General features: G+C 46.3%; 1 protein-coding gene and 1 long non-coding RNA gene across 8 annotated transcripts in view; one reads left to right on the top strand and one right to left on the bottom strand.

The window, feature by feature from the left end:
• The window catches only part of BCAS1 (brain enriched myelin associated protein 1), a 98,600-nt gene that overhangs the window by 36,855 nt on the left and 39,133 nt on the right, over positions 1 to 22,612 (bottom strand). For 4 of the 7 annotated variants that reach the window (XM_043883411.1, XM_043883408.1, XM_043883407.1 and 1 more), the window contains exons 5-7: positions 8,394 to 8,534; positions 7,101 to 7,145; positions 4,646 to 4,780 (exon numbers count right to left, since the gene is read on the bottom strand). In XM_043883411.1, coding sequence (XP_043739346.1) covers positions 4,646 to 4,780; positions 7,101 to 7,145; positions 8,394 to 8,534 — 321 coding nt within the window. The remainder of the gene's footprint in view (positions 1 to 4,645; positions 4,781 to 7,100; positions 7,146 to 8,393; positions 8,535 to 22,612) is intronic. The other 3 variants (XM_043883410.1, XM_043883409.1, XM_043883413.1) reach the window with 1 other exon arrangement.
• Positions 8,522 to 11,288, top strand: LOC122681390. The gene is made up of 3 exons (XR_006336956.1): positions 8,522 to 8,589; positions 8,723 to 8,791; positions 11,244 to 11,288. It is a non-coding gene; the product is annotated as an uncharacterized LOC122681390 (long non-coding RNA).

Raw genomic sequence — 22,612 nt, forward strand, 5'->3', positions numbered from 1 at the left:
GTAGAGGGAAGGATTTGGTGCTAAAAAAAAAAAAAAAAAAAAAAGGAGGGGGTTGCTAAACTAGATCTACCATGACAGACGAGATCGGGCGCGTTCAGGGTGGTGTGGCCGTAGACTAGATCTACCACGACAGTCAGGAAAGCTTGACCGAGGAAAGGATGCTGTGCTGTGATCTGAAGGGCGACTAGAAATTAACTGGGGGAGAGGGGAGGAGGCCCCTGGCACAGGGAACGGCGTATGCCCAGAGCCCTCAGCCAGCACCAGAGGCCAGGACAGAAGCAGGAGCAGCAGGAGCGGCCAGGCACGGTCCCCACCATCAACTCCACTTCCCTCTCCCAGGAAAATCCCCATTTGCTCGAGGGGTCCGTTTTAGACCAAGAATCTGGGGTGAGGCGGGGCTGACCTCACCTCCATCTCTTTGCAAGCACTGTTGTTGGCTTAAGTAACTCATCAGTCCTGCTCACGTCACTACAGGACATGCTCCATCACTCAGTGGGTCCCACACTGTTTTGATTTAAATGCCGCTGCCTTGCTTCCTCTACTGAGAGGCCGTGTTACCTGCCCTTCACAGCTGCTCAGCCTGCTCAGTCAAAGCCGCATGGGAGCTACAAGAAAAAGCTTGTTTCTGGAGTTCCAGAATTCTACCAGGGCAGGTCCAGTTGCTAAGCCCACAAGACACCTCTGATTTGGCTGGTTTTGCATCCTTCCCTCAGCCTCCTGTCTCCCTCAGCCCCTTGAAGAGGGGACTATGGTCCTAGGGACCTGGGCAAAGAGATGTCCAACTTTTAACTCTGATGTAACAGCGACAGACGGTACCGGTGCCCAGCACCATTCTAAGCCACTGAGTGTTGTAACGACAGGCTGGTGAGGAAGGCAGGAATGAGTGTGTCCACACTAGTGGTGAAGAAACCGCCTGCTGATGTGGGAGACACAGGAGACGCAGGTTCGACCCCTGAGTCGGGAAGATCCCCTGGAGAAGGAAATGGCAACCCACTCCAGTGTTCTTGCCTGGGAAATCCCATGGACAGAGGAGTCTGGTGGGCCACAGTCCATAGGGTTGCAAGAGTTGGACGTGACTAAGCAACAGAGCATGCACGCATGCATTATAGTCAGGGGAGTTTTGGCCCCAGGTGGATAAATAAGTCGCCTGTGATTGCACTGCTAAGGGGACAGAGCTGCCCTCTGAATCCAGGGCGGGTGACCCTCAAACCTGGGCCTTCAGTCCCACGCCTCCTGCATGGAGGCGGATTCCTCACCACTGAGCCACCAGGAAGCTCACACTGGATGTGCAGCGATGTAACTAACGTACTAACGTAACTGTTGGCTGTGCATGTCTCTGGCCAGACTGTGCGCTCTGAGAAGGTACGAGCTGTTATGTCTTAGTCACCGTTACATCCCTATATCCCATAGATCATGTGTGTGACTCAAAACGGGTATTGAATAAATACCAAATTAACTGATGACGGGGGTCACAGGGAGAGACCGGCGCAGCATCATGCCACGCCACGTTTCCGCCCATCCGCCCCCTCGTACCGCGCTGCGGAGTCACAGCTGCCATGAGTCACCCTCTCCCCGCCCACACACCTCCTCGCTTCGCAGAGAAGTGTCCCAAATGGTGTTCTGCCAGCATCAACCAAATTCACACTCTTTGTTTGTGTTACGGTGGAGACTACGCAAGTTCTATCCATGTTTTTTGGAGAAAATCTCCTGAGTAGGGTTGCCAGATTTAGAAAATAACAGTGAGACCCTGGGATGTCCTGTTAAATCTGAATTTCAGACCAACAAAGGATAATTTTTTTGCCTGAGGATGTCCCAAATATTGCCTGGGACATACTTATTTTTATAGTAAAAAATTAGTTGCCATTGACATGAAACTGAGTTGAACTGGGTACCTGTTATTTGTCTGACAACCTACCTGCGAAATTCTGACGTATTAGAATCGGAGGTTGCGTATCAGACCACCTTACCTTCCTCTGCAGTACGTTTTCATCTTCCTTCCACATTTGGGTGTGGAAGAGGGGAAGTGTTAGTAAGAGGTAAACACTGAACCAAGAACCAGAAAACAACGAATGTGTGGCAGAAGCGTATGAATCCTGTGAGGTGGCTGCTGACGTTCTACTGTCTAACCAACAGAGTAAGCACTGACCACACCAGAGCCGGGAAGGGAATGTTTCTGGGCGCAGCAAAGACTCTAAATCCACGTCCTTCGTGCGCACGGTCATGTTCAGCGTCTGCAGGACGTGTAACAGTTTTATGCTGAAGCATCATGTGTGATTAAGCCAAGAGAAAAAAGATTCAGATTCAGCAAAGAAATGCTGACCTCCTTATTATTTATAGCAACAAACTTGTTCCACTGATTAACTCCAGGCTTCTCCATTCTTTTAAACTAAGAAAATCCTTTTTATAAGAAGGAAAATTGATCTATAAAGAAACGAACCTAGGAGTTAACCAGGATTGGTAGTCCTTATATTCTTTTACAGCAAAACTAGAAGGTAATGTTTTATGCTGAGTTTGCTTGTATGAGGTCTTCTTTTTGGTCCTGGCTCAGAATGAACTTGAGGAGGAGGAGTATTACACCTCCCCGAATCAGGCACCAAGGTTCACTGATAGACTCTGGCTAGTCTCCTGTTTTAATGGCACTATTTTCCTATCTTTTTGGGTGACTGAACAATCCACTGAGGAAAAGTCAAACACTTTCTGAGGCAGGAAGGTAAAACCCAATGAGGCCCACCAAACTGCCGTTAATGAGAGTAAAGAATGTCTGGGACTTGTCCCTTTAAATGACGTAAAACAACAGACAGAACGAGACTTGAGGCAAAACCTTCCGTCTGCGCTACAGAACCCCAGCAAGGATCACCACTTCTGCCTCACCCAGGAGTCCTGGAGTCCTCTCCTTTCCCCACAGGCAACGAGGGCAGGAAGTGAGATCCAGGGTTTGCGGAAGCCCTGGGAATACTGAATACTGAATACTTGGGTGGTCCATGTGTGGGAGGGGAGGAGACTCCAGAACTTAGCAGGGCATGAAATGAATGTCATGAGACGGCGATCTGCCAGGGGGTGGTGGGCAGTCATATGTGTCTTAAACTTCCAAGGCTCCCTCCTCACAGAAGCTCCCTGTTTGGGAATTCAGCCAGATTCCTTTGCCCCAGTCTCTGACCCGTTCCGCGAGCAGTTACCAAATTGTCTACCGCGTACAGTAGTACCGCTTTTTAATCTCCCCTCCCCCACTGCAGTATCTCTCATCTGCCCCCTTCTCTTTTTACAGAACAAAATAACCCTGTCGGGAAATCGTAGGGTGGCTTCATAACATAGCTTGTTTATGCAAATATAGATTCAGCCAGGAGAGCTTTCTGTGGAGCTCTTATTTGCATACACAGTCCAGGGACTCTAATATCCAGCTGGGGACGTTTTTAAAACAAGCTCATTCAACTTCGTGGAGAATGGTGGACATTTCGAACAACTTTAGAAGCATGCTGACCCAAGTCAGGGGTCCTTTTAATTGACGGTTTTAGACAAATACTGGCATTTTCTTAGACACGAGAAGAATGAAATCTCCAAAACCGACTTCTCTGTCGTCTTCACTTCTCAAGAACGTGGAGACAGAGTTGGTTCTGCCTTCATTCATTGTTTGCTGTGCCTGGGATTCCACTTGGGTTCAGCATAAGTTTAGTTAATGCGGGAAGAGATGGCACAGAGCACGAGAAGAAAAAATCCTGAGGTTAGAAAAATGTTTCCCAAAGTGTAGAAAGCAGACCATTGGTGGGATGAGAGATGGCTTTGGGTTGAGCCAAGATGTGATATTAAATAATATTAAAACCGTGAAAATACTTATCCTTTTTCAATTCTCATCTTTGTAAGACAATTCAGGAGGAAATCTCAGTCTGGTTCTGGTAGAGAAATCTTTAACATTTCCCTACCATTGGCTAAGTGCCTTTTCATGAAGTTAGAAAGGCAAAAGATTCAGCGCTTAACATGAGCCAGGTAGCTAGAAGGTAATATATTCTTTACTGCTTATATAATGGTACCTTCTTCTTATGAAAAATGATTCTGCTTTTCCAAGTATGATATAATGTCAAGTTTCTTTTCAAGATAACTTTAAATAAGGAGTAAGTCAATTTCAATATAAAAATATCAAATAAATATGAAAGTCATTCAGTCATGTCCGACTCTTTGCAACCCCATGGACTATACAGTTCATGGAATTCTCCAGGCCAGAATACTGGAGTGGGTTGCTGTTCCCTTCTTCAGGGGATCTTCCCAACCCAGCCATTGAACCCAGGTCTCCCACACTGCAGGCAGATTCTTTCCCAGCTGAGCCACCAGGGAAGCCCCAAGTAAACAGGGGTATATCTCAAAAATGATGAGGGAGATATGCAAGCATTCAACATTTGGGAAACATTGGGTTAGAAGAAATAATCTTAGAACCCTGGTCCACACTAGTAATTTGAGATGTTTATAAATATGAGGACTTAAAAAAATCACTGAAAATTGTCTCACATAATATTTAATTTCCCTCTAATAAGCCCCACCACCCAAGGCTCTGTCTTCACTGAAGAGGAGCTGGGTGGACACACGATGTGCAGGTAAGCCACGGAATGAGGACCAGGGTTCTTTTTCGCCCCTCCTAGTTTAACGAGATACAGACCTTATTCCTAAAGAATTTTCTAAAGGCGAGTCCCAGCCTGGGGCTGTGCAGGTGCTTTTTCTTGGCGCCTTTAGCCTGGACCTCGGAGGTCTTCTGCCCGGCTTGTCCATCAGAGACACTTTCTCCCTTAGATGCCTTTCGGGCAACAGCAGTCACAGCTCAGAACTTTGTTTTTAAACAAAATCCATTTTTCTCTTTTGATTTTCAGTGCGGTAATCCTGGTTGCCAATAATCTACTTGATACATCACCCCCATCTCCTAATCACAAGACATCATCTGAACGCTTATCTTTGTCAAACTCTCAGAGATGATTTGTTAAAGAGCATTGTCACCATCTATTTTTGTTACACGGTGATTTTCAACATAGTAACCTATTTAAATGACCCAGATTAAGGCAACTCCATCTGCTAAAGACAATGACAAGATATTTAAGCTTTGTCTATAGGTCATGAAATAACCAGGTGAAAAAAATTTTTTAAATGAAGAACAGAATGCAGTCCCTACTGATGGCTTTAAATATCTAAATGCTATTGTCATGTGAAAAAGAAAAAAAATATATACCTGAAGATAAACAACTTATTTTTGCATCCTGGACTCAAGGCAAATCCTGTCACTGAGTGGCTTTCGTTCTCAAACTGATCTCCCCTTTTTTGGTATTAGAAACCTCAGGGGAGCAGCAGTACCCACAAAAGATTCAACTGATTTCAAGATGGGCAGATCCCCTGGGCAAAAGATGTTTCTAGAATGAGCCAGTCCTCCGAGCCAAAATGAGATGAAATTGGGACTAAAATAGCCCAGTTACAATCATTCAGAACTGCTGACTCAAGTCACAAGTGCCGGGAGATTTTGAGTGTGCTAAAAATTGCCCAGGGCCAAATGAGAAGATGGACAAAAGTTTCAAAGGCATGAATCTAAGAACTTCAGTAGAAAACATGTCCAGGGGGCAAGCCTGAGAACCAGGTTGGAAGGTCTGTTTGTGGGTGTCACAGGCACCCTACATTCACAAAACCCTCTTTTGAGATCCAGCTGCCTCAGTAATGAACCCACCCCTCTCTGGGCAGAACCATGAGATTTTATCACTTAGGTACTTTCTGCTGGGACCACATTCTAGGTGAGGCAGGAGCAGCGGATGAGAGGGAGGGCACCAGGTCACTCGGAAAGCCACACATCACACCCACACACCCACTGTTTTCAAACAACGCAAGACGCAGACCCAAAGAGAAACTCGTGGACCCAACCATTCACTGAACTTGACCCTAGCGGCCTTGTAGCAAATAAATAACTTTATAGGGAAATGCATGTAGATGCCTCAGATATATCTTTTTTTTTTTCAATGGAAGAAGAAAATTCTAAAGGAACCAATCAACACAAGGCAAATGTAATCCTGGTGTTCAATCTGTCCTGCAGGGATTAGGGAAATAGGAATCACCTACATTTGAATAGAGCTCCCTGGGCTTACCAGGCATGGTCACACCTTCATTCTGGGGGTGGGGAGACAGGAGTTTTATTGCCTCAGTTTTACAGATGTGGAAATTTGGGCTCACATGGCTTAGGGTCACATAGCCTTCAAGTAGCAGGACTGTGGCTTCTGAGAAGACAAATTCTAGGATCCTTTGCATAGCTCAGCCCCTTCAAATACGGGAAGCAGAAGGACCAAGCTGGCCGAGCCGTTTGGGGGTCCCAGGGTCTTTCAAAGCACTTTCAGTCACAAAAAGGAGGACACGAGACACCGCTCTGTCACCAAGGTAAGTTTCCTCATGATTCCCGGGAAATTCACACCACGTGTCCTGCTAAAGAAAACCGGCTCTGTTGGGTGTGAAGGGAAAACATCTCTAGAAAGTCGTCGCTCCAGACAAAATGTATTTTGAGGGGGGCCGGCTGAATTTCTAGGATGACAGCGAAAAAGTGCATGCTCTCCAGGGCGTCCTAACCCCTCCATTTGCCAGGGTCAACTCGTGACTGCTTCATGCCACCAAGCAATTGCCATCACAGTAGAGACTGATTTTTTTTTTTTCAAATGACATGAAAACCAAAGCAGGACATCGTTTTTAAAAACCAAAAGCCTGGAGGCTTCCATCTGCTTTAAACTGAGTCCCACCGCTTCCTCACTTCCAGTGGCGTTGACTCTATTCCCTGGGTCTCTCCACACACAATGAAAAAGACTAAGGTGATATATAATTATTAGTAGTCTGTTCTGATTCTGTGTAAGAAATTGGTTTTTGTGACATTATTTAGCTACAATCGGCACATATTTCAAGTTTTCCACCAAAATTTTCATTAAAATACCATTAACATAAATGAAACATTTTAAAGACAACCTAATGGTGGCATTAAACTGCTAAATATGTATATATGTATCTACACACACACATAAAATTCAAAAAACAAAGGTGACATAAACCCAAATCCAGTTCCACACACAAACACAAACATAAACATACTTCAGGCTACCTACCGTGTCTTCCAGATCTTTTTTTGTTTCAGCTTTGTTAGGTGAAACCTTAAAAGTTTAAAAAAAAAAACAAATGTTACAAACCATAGCTCTTTAGGGTGATTTTCTTTCTTTCTTTTCTCTCTCTTTCCTTTCTTTTTTTTTTTTTTTTGGCCATGGTGCAGAATCATAGTTCCCTGACCAGGTATTGAACCCAGGGGCCCACAGTGAAAGCATCAAGTCCTAAACACTGGGACCCCAGGGAAGTCCTTATTTCATATTTTTATTTAACATGATCCAGTTTACTCTACAGGTAAGGAATATAAGAAGAAATCCTGGTAATGCCTAGGTATAGAAAAGTTAATAAAGTTAATATTTTATAGTGAAATGCATCAGATCTTATACATTCACCCAGAGCTTGATCACATTCAAGACTGTCTCCTAGAACACCACAGACTTTCCAACAAGTCTCCCACTAATCCAAGCAAACATACAGCCCTTTGGTGTTTGTCGCACATTCTGTTGATTTTCTTCTGTTTTATCTTTTGAAGGTGGTCTCGGTCTTTGGAAACAGCCCAAACGCGTGGCGCTGCCTGTTTGATTACGCACTCACTCAGCCCTTTTCTGAGTGTCTGGCACGCGCCAAGCCGCGGGCTCTGAAGAGTCAGAGATGAGCAATCAATGCAAGGCGGGGCTCCCTGCCTCGACCCAGGGAGAGCTTTAGACGTGACAAGATAGAAAGTGACCTCTACAGTTCGATTTGCCATTTGAGGGGCAAAAACGCTGTGACAGGTCAGCAACTCAAGGAAGTTTTTTCCAATTATTTCTATGATCAATGAGCATAAGACACCAGCTGCGGCAGAGTTCCATGACCGCATGGCTCACGTTGTATTGAAAGCAAGAGGAGAGGGGGCGGCAGAGGATGAGATGGCTAAATAGCGTCACTGCCCCAACAGACACGAATCTGAGCAAACTCCAGGAGATGGTGAAGGACGGGGAGCCTGGCGTGCTGCAGTCCATGGGGTCGCAGAGTCGGACACGACTTCGCGACTGAACAACAGCATGTCGTATAGTTTGTTGTATACTTGGCGTATAGACGCCTGCCGTGCATCTCACAGTTGCCAGCAGTGAAGACTCCTTCACGCAAAGTCAATTCCCTTCTGAAACACCTTGTCCCTGTTCTCCAGGGTCTGGCTACATCAAGATGACACCCCATTTAGAACCATGCCCTTCATGTCTGTGTCATTCTTAGAGCTAGCAAAACTTTCTTGCAATAGAACATAGGAATAGAATAGAAAAGGAGAGGCAGTTACTCACCAGGGTTTTAAAGAAGCTCATGATGGAGCTGTCCTCTGCCTGGGCGTCCTTTGCAACCTCCAGCTGCTCAGGGTCCCCGGGGACGGAGCGACTCACAGCTGGGACTTCCTGTCCTCCCTTTCCCTCGCCGTCAACTAAGTCCTAGGATCGAGACACAGTTTTCGCGGTTGCAACTTGTTGAATGTGGACTCTCAAAGTAATATTTTTGCTTCCCGCCTCTTTCTCCCTTACCCGCTAATTCCAGCCATACTTTTTCTGCCCACGGGGGTGCGGAACAATCAGGGGCTTATGAGAGTCACTCTTCCTTCCCCGCCCCCTCTCTCTAACAGAATCAGCATCTGCAGTCCGTCGGAGGGACATTGTTCGGAGCCAGAGGCGAGCAAACACAGCAGGGCGCGGTGAGTCCCAAACAAAAACCCTTTTCTCCCAGCTCTGCAGAAAGGTTGTGCGTGAAGCCAGCACTCTGTGGTCCTCCAGTCTGATCATGGAAGATGCTTCTATCTGGTTTCCCACCATCCCCAGTGGACTGTATCAACTAAGGAACGCACTGATGTTTTAGAATAACAATCCCGTCTTCAGGATCTGAGAGTTTATTGGTGAAAGGCTGGGATACAGGGGCGGACTTCCTTTTCTAACCCATCCAGGATGGCAGGAGGCTTGCCAAAATGGCCTCTATTGTTTTCTTCACTCCCACGACCTTGGGCCAAGCCAGGTTACCTCAAACCCATCCATTCTGCAGGCTTGGGCTCAAGTCTACTTTCTTCACTGAAGTCTTTCTTGGTCAAGCATGCACAGGACCTGTTCCCTTCTCTGGGTTTCTAGATCACTTCCCGGGGCAGAATCACTTGGCATATAGGTTAGCCTAACGCCAAGGACCAAGCCAGAAGAGTCTGCATCAGAAATGGGGCTTTCTTGGGGACTCCCCTGATGGTCCAGTGGTTAAGACTCAGCACTTCCAACACAGGGGATGTGGGTTTGATTCCTGGTTGGGAACTAAGATCCCACATGCTGCACGGTGTGGCCAAATAAAGAATGGGGCTGCTTTTTTTTTTTCTTTGAACAGCTTAAAAAATATATAAACACATTTTGGTGAATATTTTAAAAGGTAATAATAATGTGTGTATTCCACACAGAGTTTTCCTCAGTTCCAGAGCTCTCTCTAAATGGAGCAGTGCTTCCTGTGAAATGCCTCTGAAAGAGCTGGAACTTCATAAAACCCAATGCCGATCAGAGCCGCAGCTCTAAGTTCTCAGCTTTTCTAGTTCATTCCAGGCAAAATGAGTTTCACCTGGGAAGAGATGCCCTTTTAAACAGGTTCTAATATAACTTCTTGTTTATGCTGTGGGCTGTGCTCAGTCGTGTCTGACTCTTTCAGAACCCGTGGACTGTAGCCCGTCAGGCTCCTCTGTCCATGGAATTCTCCAGGTAAGAATACTGGAGTGGGTTGCCATGCCCTTCTCCAGGGGATCTTCCTGACCCAGGGATTGAACATGTGTCTCTTATGTCCCCTGCACTGGCAGGGGGGTTCTTTACCACTAGTGCCCCCTGGGAAGCCCTTTCCTGTTCATATTAGAGCTCTAAAATGAGTTGAACTTTTGATAATTCCAAGGTATAATTCAGATCCAGGTTCTTAAGTAGGTTGATAAGAAGGCTGGCTGGAAATTTTGTGTCTAGCAGATGAGTGGCTTCCCAGGTGCACGCCAGTGGTAAAGAACCCCCCGCCAATGCAAGAGATGAAAGAGACATGGCCTCAATCCCTGGGTTGGGAAGATCCCCTGGAAAAGGTAATGGCAACCCACTCCAGTATCCTTGCCTGGGAAAACCCATGGACAGAGGCGCCTGGCGGACTACAGTCCATGGGGCTGCAGAGTCGGACATGACTGAATCAACCTAGCACCTGGAAAGTGGGGCGCCTGTGCGGGTGATGCTTTGATTTCAGGTGGTGCACATACAGGACACACACAGATGCACGAAGTTATTCTTTAGGAGTGTTTGTTTGGGAACATACTTCTCTGGTACATGAACAGTTTTGCTTGGATAGAGTTGAGTAGAAAAACTTTAACTGAAATACTAAATCAAAAAAAATTACATAAATCATCAAACAGGTGTGTTTAAGATGAGCCAGCATGGATGTGACACCAGGACTAAATCTAAGGAAGTGCCCCACCAGGCCTGCTGGAGCTGATGCTCTGAGAGAGTTACGTATTTCCACCCACTCATTCATTCACCTTCACTCAGTAACTCGGTGGGAGGAGGGGAATCCTGACCACCTGCAAGCTATGGAAAGGCCCCGCGGGGTGAGTGCCGCCTGGAGCCAGCCCGCCCAGACTCCGCCCCAGACTCCGCCCAGACTCCGCCCCGGACTCTCTGCCCCAGACTCCGCCCCGGACTCCGCCCCGGACTCCGCCCCAGACTCCGCCCCGGACTCCGCCCAGACTCCGCCCCAGACTCCGCCCCGGACTCCGCCCCGGACTCCGCCCCGGACTCCGCCCCGGACTCTGCCCCAGACTCCGCCCTCTGCTCCACAGTTCACACCCCTGCCTTCTCGGGCGTGTTCCCTGACGTCCGTGCCTGGACGTGCTCCTGGGCCAAAAGAGCAGCAGCTGCCTCTGCGGGTCGTCGGGGTGTCGGTGGGATGATCCGTCTAGAGGGTTTTGCGCATGCGTAGCACACAGTGTCGTTTTGCTGTCTAGTCGCTAAGTCGTGTCTGACTCTTTGTGACCCCACGGACCGCAGCACGCCAGGCTCCCTTGTCCCCCACTATTGCTCAAACTCATGTCCACTTAGTGATGCCATCCAGCCATCTCATCCTCTGTCGTCCCCTTCTCCTCCTGCCTCCATCTTTCCCAGGATCAGGGTCTTTTCTAAGGAGTCAGTTCTTCGCATGAAGTGGTCAAAGTATTGCAGTTTCAGCTTCAGCATCAGTCCTTCCAAATGAACACCCAGGACTGATCTCCTTTAGGATGGACTGGCTGGATCTCCTTGCATCCAGGGGACTCTCAAGGGTCTTCTCCAACACCACAGTTCGGAAGCGTCAAGCTCACAGTAAATACTCAGTAAGTGCTGTTACTGGCATCATCCCTGTTGAGTTACTGAGCCTCATCCTGAGCCTCTCTAGAAGTGCTAACAGTCTCACAGTGGATAAAGGCCGGCAGAGAAGGAGAAGAACTTGGGTAAAAGGTTACGTGAATCCCACGAGCCCACTTAGCTGCCATTCAGAATCAGCCGGGCAGCAGTTTAAACCCGTGTTAACACCCAGACACTCCTTGAACCAATCTGATCAGACTGTCTGGAGGTGAGGCTCAGGCACTATCATTTTTAGAGCCTCTGGGTGATTCCAACGTGCATCAAGGTTGAGAACAGCTGGGCTGGAGGGATGAGGAAGGGTTGAAGATGGAGCAGCATCTGCCCTCGGCCCTGGAGCCTGGGCTGCGGGTGGACACGTGGGGTGGGGAGGGCTGGGGTGGAGAGGAGCTTAGACGCGGGAAGGCCACGAGGAAAGGAAAGGAGGAGGAGGGGACGCGGGTGGGAAGGGCTTAAGGGGCAGGTTATTCAGTTCGACTGAGATCCAGGGGGAAGACAGGCTTCCCAGGCAGCTCAATGGTAAAGAACCTGCCTGCAATGCAGAAGACCACAGTTTGATTCCTGGGCTGGGAAGATCCGCTGGAGAAGGGACAGGCTACCCACTCCAGTATTCTGGGGCTTCCCTGGGGGCTCAGCTGGGAAAGAATCCCCCTGCAATGCGGGAGACCTGGGTTCAATCCCTGGGTTGGGAAGATCCCCTGGAGAAGGGAGCAGCTACCCACTCCAGTATCCTGGCCTGGTGAATTCCATGGGCTCTATACAGTCCATGGGGTCGCAAAGAGTGGGACACGACTGAGCGCCTTTCACTTTCACTTCCTTTTTTTCACGGGTGGTCCAGTGGTTAAGAATCCACCCGCTGAACAGAAGGTACGGGCTCGGCTGGTCCGGGAAGATCCCCCGAGCCACACACACCAAGCCTGTGCGCTAGAGCCCGCGCCTCACGACCAGAGAAGCCGCTGCAGTGAGAAGCCCGGGAACCGCAACTAGAGCAGCGCCCGCTCGCCACAGCTAAAGCCCACGTGCAGCGGGGAAGACCCCGAGCGGCAGGAATAAAGTAAATAAACAAAAAGTTTAAAAAGATTAAAACGTTTATACAAGCATTACAGGAGTGGGCTGAAACAGTAGGAATGAAGAACCACTCAAACTTCTCCACGACCCTAGAACAAGTAAATAAAGCAGCGCGTGATAGTGACGTGTGGGATTTACCCATGGACCACGTGATGGGATATTTTGCAGCCATACATTCTTTGAGGAATGTGGAATGAGGACAAATGTCCATGGTAATATCATTATAGTGATAACGATCAACCTTTATATGTCAGGCCCAATGCTAAGCTAGTTAAAAAGATCTCATTTAGTTCTTACAATGATTTGCAACTCCATTTTTACTGATGAATAAATTGATTCATGAAAAGAATAAATAACGTGCCTTTGCTCTTAGACTGAAGCTAGGATTAGACCCTAGGTCCAAATGATTTCAGAAGCAAAAAGCTTTTAAGTACCATCTACACGGCATCACACCTCCCTTCCTTCAGGGGTTTACCCAAATATCAACTTCGTACCAAGAGTTCTCCTATTTTAATTGCCCTTGTCTCTATTCCTCTTCCCTGCTGTTTTCCCCACATTTGTCATCATTCACATATAACACAGGTTCAATCCCTGGGTCGGGGAAGATGCCCTGGAGTAGGAAATGGCAACCCACTCCAGTGTTCTTGCCTGGAAAATTCCATGGTCAGAGGAGCCTGGCGGGCTACAGTCCACGGGGTCGCAGAGAGTCAGACATGACTGAGCCATGACTGAGCCAACAGCGACAACGGGTAACACATTTGAACCAAAGACATGTTCGAGTTTAGTGTGTGTTAAAGATTTTTTATACTAAAGGACTTTTTATATTGAAGATGGCCATCTAAAAAAGTTAACACAGCGCCGTAATCCTACACCAGGGTAAAATCTAAATGGATAAACACACTAGAAGAGCACTTGGGAAAAACTTTCACAATTTTGGGTTGAGAGAGCTTTTGTAACTTTGACTCAAAATCCAAAAGTCGTGAAAGGAATGGTCGAAAGTCAGAAAGTCCGAATGTTTGAAGACATTCTGTAAGGAGGCTGGGGTCAGAAGCAGGCACCCTCGTATGTCACCGAGTGACGTGTAAGTAACTTCAGTCCTGATGGAGGGAGGGTTGAAATTTTGGCACTATCCCCTAAAATTAAAAACATTACATATTCTTTTAAGGACTTCCCTGGTGGTCCAGTGGTTAAGAATCTGTCTTGCAATGCAGGGGACGTGGGTCGATCCCTGATCGGGGAACTTGAGATACTAAACACTCAGGGGCAACTAAACCCCTTGAGCGGAAACCAGCGAGGCCGCGCCCGGCGAGGCCGCGAGCTGCAGCCAGATGGATGACGGGTGAAGGGTACTGTAAAGAGCATACAATCCTTTACCCAGCGATTCCACTCCTAAGAGTCGAGTTGAAAACTCAATTCACGTAAGTATGAAATAACAAATACACAAGCTTATTTACTACAATGAGGTCATAGCAAATGCTTGGAAACCTGCCAACTGCCATTAATAAAGTCCTGGGTAAATAACTCATGGTACATCCATTCATTGGAAAACTATGTGTTCCAGATTTGGAAGCTGTACAGATACAGACAGTTGTGTTAGCTGGAGAAAAAAAAAACATGGGCTAGAACACAGTGCATATTATATTACCATTTGCTTAAACAAGAAGGAACGTGAATTTGTGCTTGTCTTTTGCTTGTATGTGCTCAGGAAAGATTCATTTAAAAATACAAACAGGGATTATCTGTCGGGAGCGGCATTGCTAGACAAGTATGCCATTTAATAATTTCTTATTTTGAGCCATGTGAATGCGATATGTATTAGAAATTAAAATCAAAGCAAAATGGGTAGCTTCCCTGGTGGCTCAGTGGTGAAGAGTCCGCCTGCCAGTCTGGGGGACGCAGTTTCGATCCCCTGTCTGGGGAGACCCCACACGCCGAGAAGCCTCTAAGCCCGTGGGCCCCGACTACCGAGCCAGTGCTGGAGCTGGGGAACCACAAGGCCTGGGCCGGCGCGTCCTGGAGCCTGCTCCACGGCAAAAGGCACCGCAGCTACAGAAACATCTGCAGAGCAACGAAGACTCAGCACGGACAAAAATAAATAATAAATACAGCAGAGTGCGGACGACTGATCCAGACTTAGAGAAGACATCCAGAGAGCCAAACCGCACCGCGGGGAGCGCGAGCTGGCCCACGGCCACCAGTTTGTGGCTGACGCCTGAACCACTGGGTTATTTGTAGGATCTTTGTCCTTAGCTACAGATATATCTTTGCTACTTTCATCAGGCCTCTGGACCATTTTGAGCAAGTGGAAATTTTAGACAGAAACATTCTCCAGGAACGAGGCAGGCTTCTCCAGGGAATATCTGGAACTTCTTTTTAAGCAAACAGGCATCCGTGGTATCAGCTAGTCCTTCATCTGTGCGGAAGAGACCTACATACATTTCTTTCCCTTTCAATTGGCTTCAAAGGGCAAACAGATCGAAACACTAGTTAACGGATCACAATTTGTCACGTTGAAAAATTGTGCTGCCTTATCATAATTTGATTGTCTGTGATCAAACCCACATGGAGCTTCTGGGACCTTCCTTCCACTGTAAATTGTTAGCAGGGTTCCCTCTCCCTTGAAGCAAGGTCTGCACTGTCCGAGTGAGAATATAAGTGAAGGCAGGATGATCAAGGCTGAAAAAGCCTCGCCTGGAACTACTTGTGATGAATGTCTACCTCACCTAGAGGTCCCCACCGATCAGGCAGCACTGGGTTCATTCTGAACTTTTGTACCAAGAATCACGGGTCAACACGCAGCTTAACAGGGAAAATCTGTCTAAGCAATGTCGACTGGTACAGAAACCCATTACCCCACTTGCTTCCATCTGTTAGAAATTCGAGCCACATGCCGTCTGGGATAAAACGGAGAGCTACACTTCCTCTCCCACTTGGTTGCCCCAGAGGCACGAAGGCCATCACTGGCTCAGCAACAACGGTCTCCAGACAAATATCCAGGCTTCGCTTTCTTCCCTCCGAGAGCACACCGCCTGCACACACCCACTGTCACACTGAGGATGAAAAATGGGGTTCCGTTCACGCTCAAAGCTAAACACTCATCCTTCAATTTTCCTAAAAGGGAAAGAAACTAAGCAAATAAGCAGGAAGGGATTCCAAGACCAAAGTCTACTAAAAATTTTAGTGGAAATTTAACGTTTCTGAAGTAATTTGGGAGTTTTTTTAAACACCTCGTTTTACTACAAAGCTCAAAACCACCGAAGGAGGATCTATCCCGGGAGTTTATTTTGCATTTTTACTTTTTTCCCTTTATTCTTTCCTAGGATTTATGTATACATGTATTTTTCGGCCGCTCTGGGTCTTCTCTGCTCTGTGCAAGCTTTCTCCAGTTCCGTGGAGCGGGCCGACCCTGTTTGTGCATGGGCTTTGCAGTGGCTTCTCTTGTTGGAGGACAGGCTCCAGGGAGTCAGCCTTCAGTAGTTCTGGCCCCCAGCCTTAGTCGCGCTGAGGCATGTGGGATCTTCCCCGACCAGGGATCGAACCTGTGTCCCCTGTATTCTGGATTCTCAACCACTGGACTACCAGGGAAGCCCTTTTCCACTATTCTTGCCCAATTCACATCAGCAGATAGAAATGCATTCACATCTTTTAAGCTCATGGCAAAAATAAGGAAAGAACTCAAATAACACAGCCGTAAAATACAGTTATGAAAGAACTTTGAAAACTGCCCATCCGCAGTTTTTTCTCTTTCCAAAACACACATTAGCTGTGCGTTTTAAAAGCCAGTGTTATTTCTGAACAAGAAATTGCCACGCAACCTCCGGATTGCACAGTCCCAGAATGACTGTACGTGAAAATAACCCCTGTTCAACCTCTGGTTACTGCGGCAGTTTCTAACACAGCTCAGGACGGTGCAAGCTTCATAGCGCCGTCTAGTGGAGGAACTGGGAAACTACCTAGATTGCAATATTTTCCTTTTACTTAGGCAGTTCTCTGTGCTTGCTTCATTTATAAAAAAAAGAAAATTTACATAAGCAAAGAATAAAAGTATTAAGTGCACCCATTATCCCATTACAGCAAATAACTACTAACAACAATTTGCAGTTTTGCATTTCAAGTCCCTCTTTGGGTAGAAGGATGAATGTACATGTTGACAGGCAAGGCAAACATGATATTTATCCTAAAGGAATATTTCTGTATATACTACTTTGAAACTTGATTTTCTTATTTAACATTATGTTATAGCTATCTTCACAATCAATAATTCTATTTCTATGTCATCCTGTTCATGATCTCCAGTGTAAGGGTATACCAGAATCAGTGCAAAGTCTCTCTAACTAGATCTTTTAGATCTTCCCAACTTGAAAAACTATGACCAACCTAGACAGCGTATTAAAAAGCAGAGGCATTACTTTGCCAACAAAGGTCCATCTAGTCAAAGCTATAGTTTTTCCAGTGGTCATGTATGGATGTGAGAGTTGGACTATAAAGAAAGCTGAGCTTTGATGCTTTTAAACTGTGGTGTCGGAGAAGACTCTTGAGAGTCCCTTGGACTGCAAGGAGATCCAACCAGTTCATCCTAAAGGAGATCAGTCCTGGGTGTTCACTGGAAGGACTGATGCTGAAGCTGAAACTCCAATACTTTGGCCACATGGTAAGTATTGGCCAAATACTGACTCATTTGAAAAGACCCTGATGCTGGGAAAGATTGAGGGCAGGAGGAGAAGGGGACAACAGAGGATGAGATAGTTGGATGGCATCACTGACTCAATGGACATGGGTTTGAGTAAACTCTGGGAGATGGTGATGGACAGGGAGGCCTGGCGTGCTGCGGTCCACGAGGTTGCAAAGAGCTGGACACGACTGAGAGACTGAACTTTTCTCTTACAAATAATGTGGGACTTCAAAAAACACAAAACCTTATGGATAAAACGTTACGCATTTTCTCAATAAATTCCTAGATGTCATATTTTCCTTCCAAATTTCTTAAGACTTAAAAATTGTGTACTGCCAGAGTGCCACAGTTGAAGTAAACTTCCTAGTGAGCCAAGGAGTTGATTGAGAAATTACCAGACACTTCAGAGGGCAATAAAAATAACATAAAAAATATGGAAGTGTAAAGTCTGGATTTTTTTTAAAAATTCACAGTGGCAACTTTAAAAACTGTATTTACTCTTAAACTTCGTTTAGGACTCAGCTGCAGCACACGTGGCCTTCGCTGTGTCTTGTAGGGTCTCTGTTGCCTCCAGCTCAGGCCTCCAGGGCGGCTCGCGGGCTGAGCCGCTCCGCGGCATCCGGATGTGAGACCTTAGTTCCCCGCCCAGGGATGGAAGGCAGGTTCTTAACCACTGGACCACCAGGGAAGATCCTGAAATCTAGACTTTTCACCATCTTCTGGCGTGTTTCCTAGGTGAGAGAATCTTCACAACCCAGATCTAAAAAATGCTCCACTGACCTGTTTTCCCCTCCTCTTTTTGGAAGGAGAGAGGGAACCCTGTTCATTTTAGCTGCTTATCCTGGTTGAATCAAGCCAGGGTGGACCAATTATCCCGTATGATATGCTTTATTATAAATCACAAGCTCACCACCTGTTTTAATACTCTGTAGACATGACCTCGGGTTATTAATAGCTCATCTTACACCTTTGGCAGCAGAAGTGTAACACAGCGCCTCGACATGGTGGAGCCTCATTAGCCCGTGGTATTGACTGAGGCAGAGATGTGATATTTATGAGATTAAACAAACCAGCTGTCCATTTTAGTCATAGGTGGAAGGTGGAAAGAAATCTATCAGAGAAAGCAACTCACACTTTCTTCCTATAAATAAGGGTTTTCCATTTTCTCTCTCAGTAACTCCTCCACTTGAGGGGTAAGTGAATTTTTCAACTTGATTTCTGATGGCAAGTGAAATGTGGGTAGAGAATTAAGCAATAAAATGTTCTTTCCTCGCTTCTTTTTTAGGCAGCAGTAATTACTTTGGGGATATTCCTAAGGACACACGAGCTGGCATATCCTTAAATAAAGTCCACCATGTATGATACAAAATTGAAAAATGCATTCACAGCAGGTAAAGAGTGGGCGCAGAGTAATTCCCAGGTCATGTCGGGCAAAAAAGAATCTGTGGAAGATGCTTCGGTTCTGTGATTAGTTCCAACACGGACAACCCCCAGACTGATAATGACATTTTACATTTATTAGAGAGAAAGAATCCAACATTAAAAAAAAAACTTTAAAATATAAAAGCAAATAACCCATAGCCTAGAACAAGTTCGTCATCTGTTTAACAAACACTTCCCGAAAGTGAGAAAACTGTTTTGAATGCTGCAAAATTAGGTTGCATATTTTCTAAGAATTGTTTGGACTTATTCAGGAAAATAAAAGTCACAACCTTTTCCCTGAATTTTTGCATTAGACTGAATCCTTCCTGACCCTACCCTGTATCCAATCCTAATTATCAGGTTCCTCTCTCCTCTACTTTATATTTCAAAACTCTGTTTATTTCACTTGTAACCCTTTTTATTCACTGGAACTGATTATTTTCTGGTTATTTGTCTTCTCCTTCATGGATCATAGCCTTGACAGCATAAAAAGCAGAGACATCACTTTGCCAACAAAGGTCCGTACAGTCAAAGCTCTGGTTTTTCCAGTAGTCGTGTACAGATGTGAGAGCTGGACCATAAAGAAGGCTGTGCGCCAAAGAATTGATGCTTTCTAATTTGGTGCTGGAGAAGATTCTTGAGAGTCCGTTGGACTGCAAGGAGATAAAACCAGTCTATCCTAAAGGAAATCAACCCTGAATATTCATTGGAAGGATTGATGCTGCAGCTGAAGTTCCAATTCTTTGGCCACCTGATGCGAAGAGGAGACTCACTGGAAAAGACCCTGAGGCTGGGAAAGATTGGAGGCAAAAGGAGAAGAGGGTGGCAGACGGTGAGATGCTTGGAAGGCATCATTAACTTAATGGACATGACTTTGAGTAAACTCCGGGAGATGGTGACGGACAGGGAGGCCTGTCATGCTGCAGTTCATGGGGTTGTAAAGAGTCGGACAGGACTTAGCGACTGAACAAGGACAAAACTGTTGATCTTTACGCTATAATGAAAGCTCGCATGGGGTATAACATTCTGTTCATCCTAAAATCATTCCTGGCACAAAGAAAGCACTCAGATGTTTGTTGAATGAATAAACGAAAAGTACTGATCCTTCCGATCCACTGTTCAACACCTGCTTACGAACTGAACGTCAGGCAGGATTTACAGCTTATTAGCCTAAGTTGCTACAAATTGTCTTACACGCTATGAAGGATGAAAAGTGGTCTGTGTTGGAGATATTTTACTGTACTCCCAACTCTGCCACAAGAACAGAGCAGCTCACGTGCTGACTTTGCGGAGCCGCCTGGGGAGGCTGGGCACGTGGGCAAACTGTGGAGGAACAACCCGTTTGGGGGTAGGCACAACTCACAGCCCACCGGGGATGGAAGCTCCTACTGCCAGAAATGTACGAAATAGGGATTCTACAGAAATCTCATAATTCAAAACTGCTGTCAACTTTGTCAATTCCAAAATGCTATCAACGGACTAACATATTGTTTAAAACACTGTGTAGACCAAATGGGCTTCCCTGCTATCTCAGACAGTAAAGAATCCCCCTGCAATGCAGGAGATCTGGGTTTGGTCCCTGGGTTGCGAAGATCCGCTGGAGAAGAGAAGGGCTACCCACTCTAGTATTCTCGCCTGGAGAATTCCGCGGACAGAGGTCAAATGAAACCTATGTGCAGCTTCATACATCCCACAGGAGCCCATTTTTCAACTTTGGTCTATGTGCCTAGCTCAGCATTTTCTAGAAGAACTATTCCTTAGGAGGTATACCCAACTGGTTAGACAACTGATAGTTCTTTGCAGATGGAAGCCTGAGAAACACTCAGTTAAACAAAGCAGAGCCGCGGCGGCTGCAGGACTTCTCAGAGCCGTCAGTAGGCGGGTGTCCACCGGGGGTCTTCGGGAGACGGCACAGCAAGTGCTGTTTCCCGAAACTACTCGGGGACGGTGCCGCATTTCCAGGCTGATCTCACTGAGCTGATGAGTCTACAGAATATCAGTTTGGGAAATACTAGCTCCAGGAATTTAAACAAGATATAAGATGTTTCCAAAAGTTCAAAGCGTTCCCTCTGTTTGAGCTCACAGTGGTCAACCATGAAGGTGACAAACTGGGATCTGCCACTTTCTAGCCACGTGATCTTAGCCACGTTACTCCACCCCTCTGTGGGCTATTATTGTGTCGTGTTAGTCACTCAGTCATCTCTGGCCCATCTGAGTCAGTAAATGCTCAACAAATCAGGGCTGCTATGATAACCTTGAAGAAGAGAATTAGACTGGATAATGCCAAAGGGTAAGTAAGTAAGTAACTAAAGTCGCTCAGTCGTGTCCGACTCTTTGCGACCCCATGGACTGTAGCCTACCAGGCTCCTCTGTCCATGGAATTTTCCAGGCAAGAGTACTGGAGTGGGTTGCCATTTCCTTCTCCAAAGGGTAAGCAAACTCAAAATATAGTTTGCCAGTTCACTGCAAAACACAATTCACTTAATATTCAACCATGAGGATTTGCACCATAACATACTGAAGACTGAATGAAAATATCAAGTAAATAGGAGAGATATATGACTCTGCACAGTTTATTAAAGCTTCTATAGCATACGTTTTGCTCCCCTAGTGACTCAGTTCAGTTCAGTTCAGTCGCTCAGTCGTGTCCAACTCTTTGCGACCCCATGGACTGCAGCACGCCAGGCCTCCCTGTCCATCACCAACCCTCGGAGCATGCTCGAATTCATGTCCATTGAGTTGGTGAGGCCATCCAACCATCTCATCTTCTGTCATCCCTTTCTCTTCCCACCTTCAATCTTTCCCAGCATCAGGGACTTTTCCAATGAGTCAGTTCTTCATATCAGGTGGACAAAGTATTGGAGCTTCAGCTTCAGCATCAGTCCTTCCAACGAATATTCAGGACTGATGTCCTTTAGGATGGACTGGTTGGATCTCCTTGCAGTCCAAGGGCTCAGTGGTAAAGAATCTGCCTGCCAATGCAGGAGATATTGATTTAGTCCCTGGGTTGGAGAAGAAAATGGCGGCCCACTCCAGTATTCCTGCCTGGGAAATCCCAAGGACAGAAGAGCCTGGCGGACTGCCGTCACGAAAGAGTCAGACATGACTCAGCAACTAAACAGCAACAACCACAGCACAGCATACAGACATTTTGAAACCATTTTTCTTGAAAGTGTGTTTGGCGGAGCTAAGCATGAGACTACAACAACATCCTCTAACACGCTTTGAAAAATTGGAACATGATGGGCACCGTTTTTATCCTTGTCAGAGTCATCTAAAGAACTTTACTGCTTGCCAAGGTGTGCCAGGCAGGATCTCCTGGACACACCCAGTTGCATAAGAAACAGTCACTTCCTTCAAGATCACTGTCTCCCTATATGAAAAGGATGATGGTGGTGGAAAAGAGTCTTTCAAACTTCAGATTGTGACTATGAGTGGAATGGAACATAATTTAGTGGGTCAAAACCAGCATTGTTGTTGCTATTGTGTAATTACTAAATTGTGTCTGAGTCTTTGCAACCCCAGGGACTATAGCCCACAGGGCTCCTCTGTCCACGGATTTCCCAGGCAAGAAAACTGGAGTGGGTTGCCTTGCCCTCCTCCAGGGAATCCTCCTGACCCAGGGATGGAGCCTGCGTCTCCTGCATTGGCAGGTGGATTCTTTACTCCTGAGACACCAGGGAATTCCAAAATTAGCATTAAAAGCTATCAAATGAAATAGATTAGAAAGAGTAGAAAATATCAGCCCATGTTACTTGCTGTAAGAATGGCACTATTTTGTGAATTCTCATCTATCTCTACGGGTCGTGGTCAAGTTAAAGAGCTAGTGCAACGAGTGTATTTAAATACATGATCATAGGGAGATGCTGCAGTAGCGTCTACCAGCTCCATCCACTTAGTGATTTTCTGACATGAAGTTGGACAGAAAATAATGTATCTGGTTTCTACCTGCGGCATATCACCTTTGCTGGCA

The sequence above is a fragment of the Cervus elaphus genome, chromosome 23 (genome assembly GCF_910594005.1).
Source record: "Cervus elaphus chromosome 23, mCerEla1.1, whole genome shotgun sequence".
Lineage (NCBI taxonomy): Eukaryota > Metazoa > Chordata > Mammalia > Artiodactyla > Cervidae > Cervus > Cervus elaphus.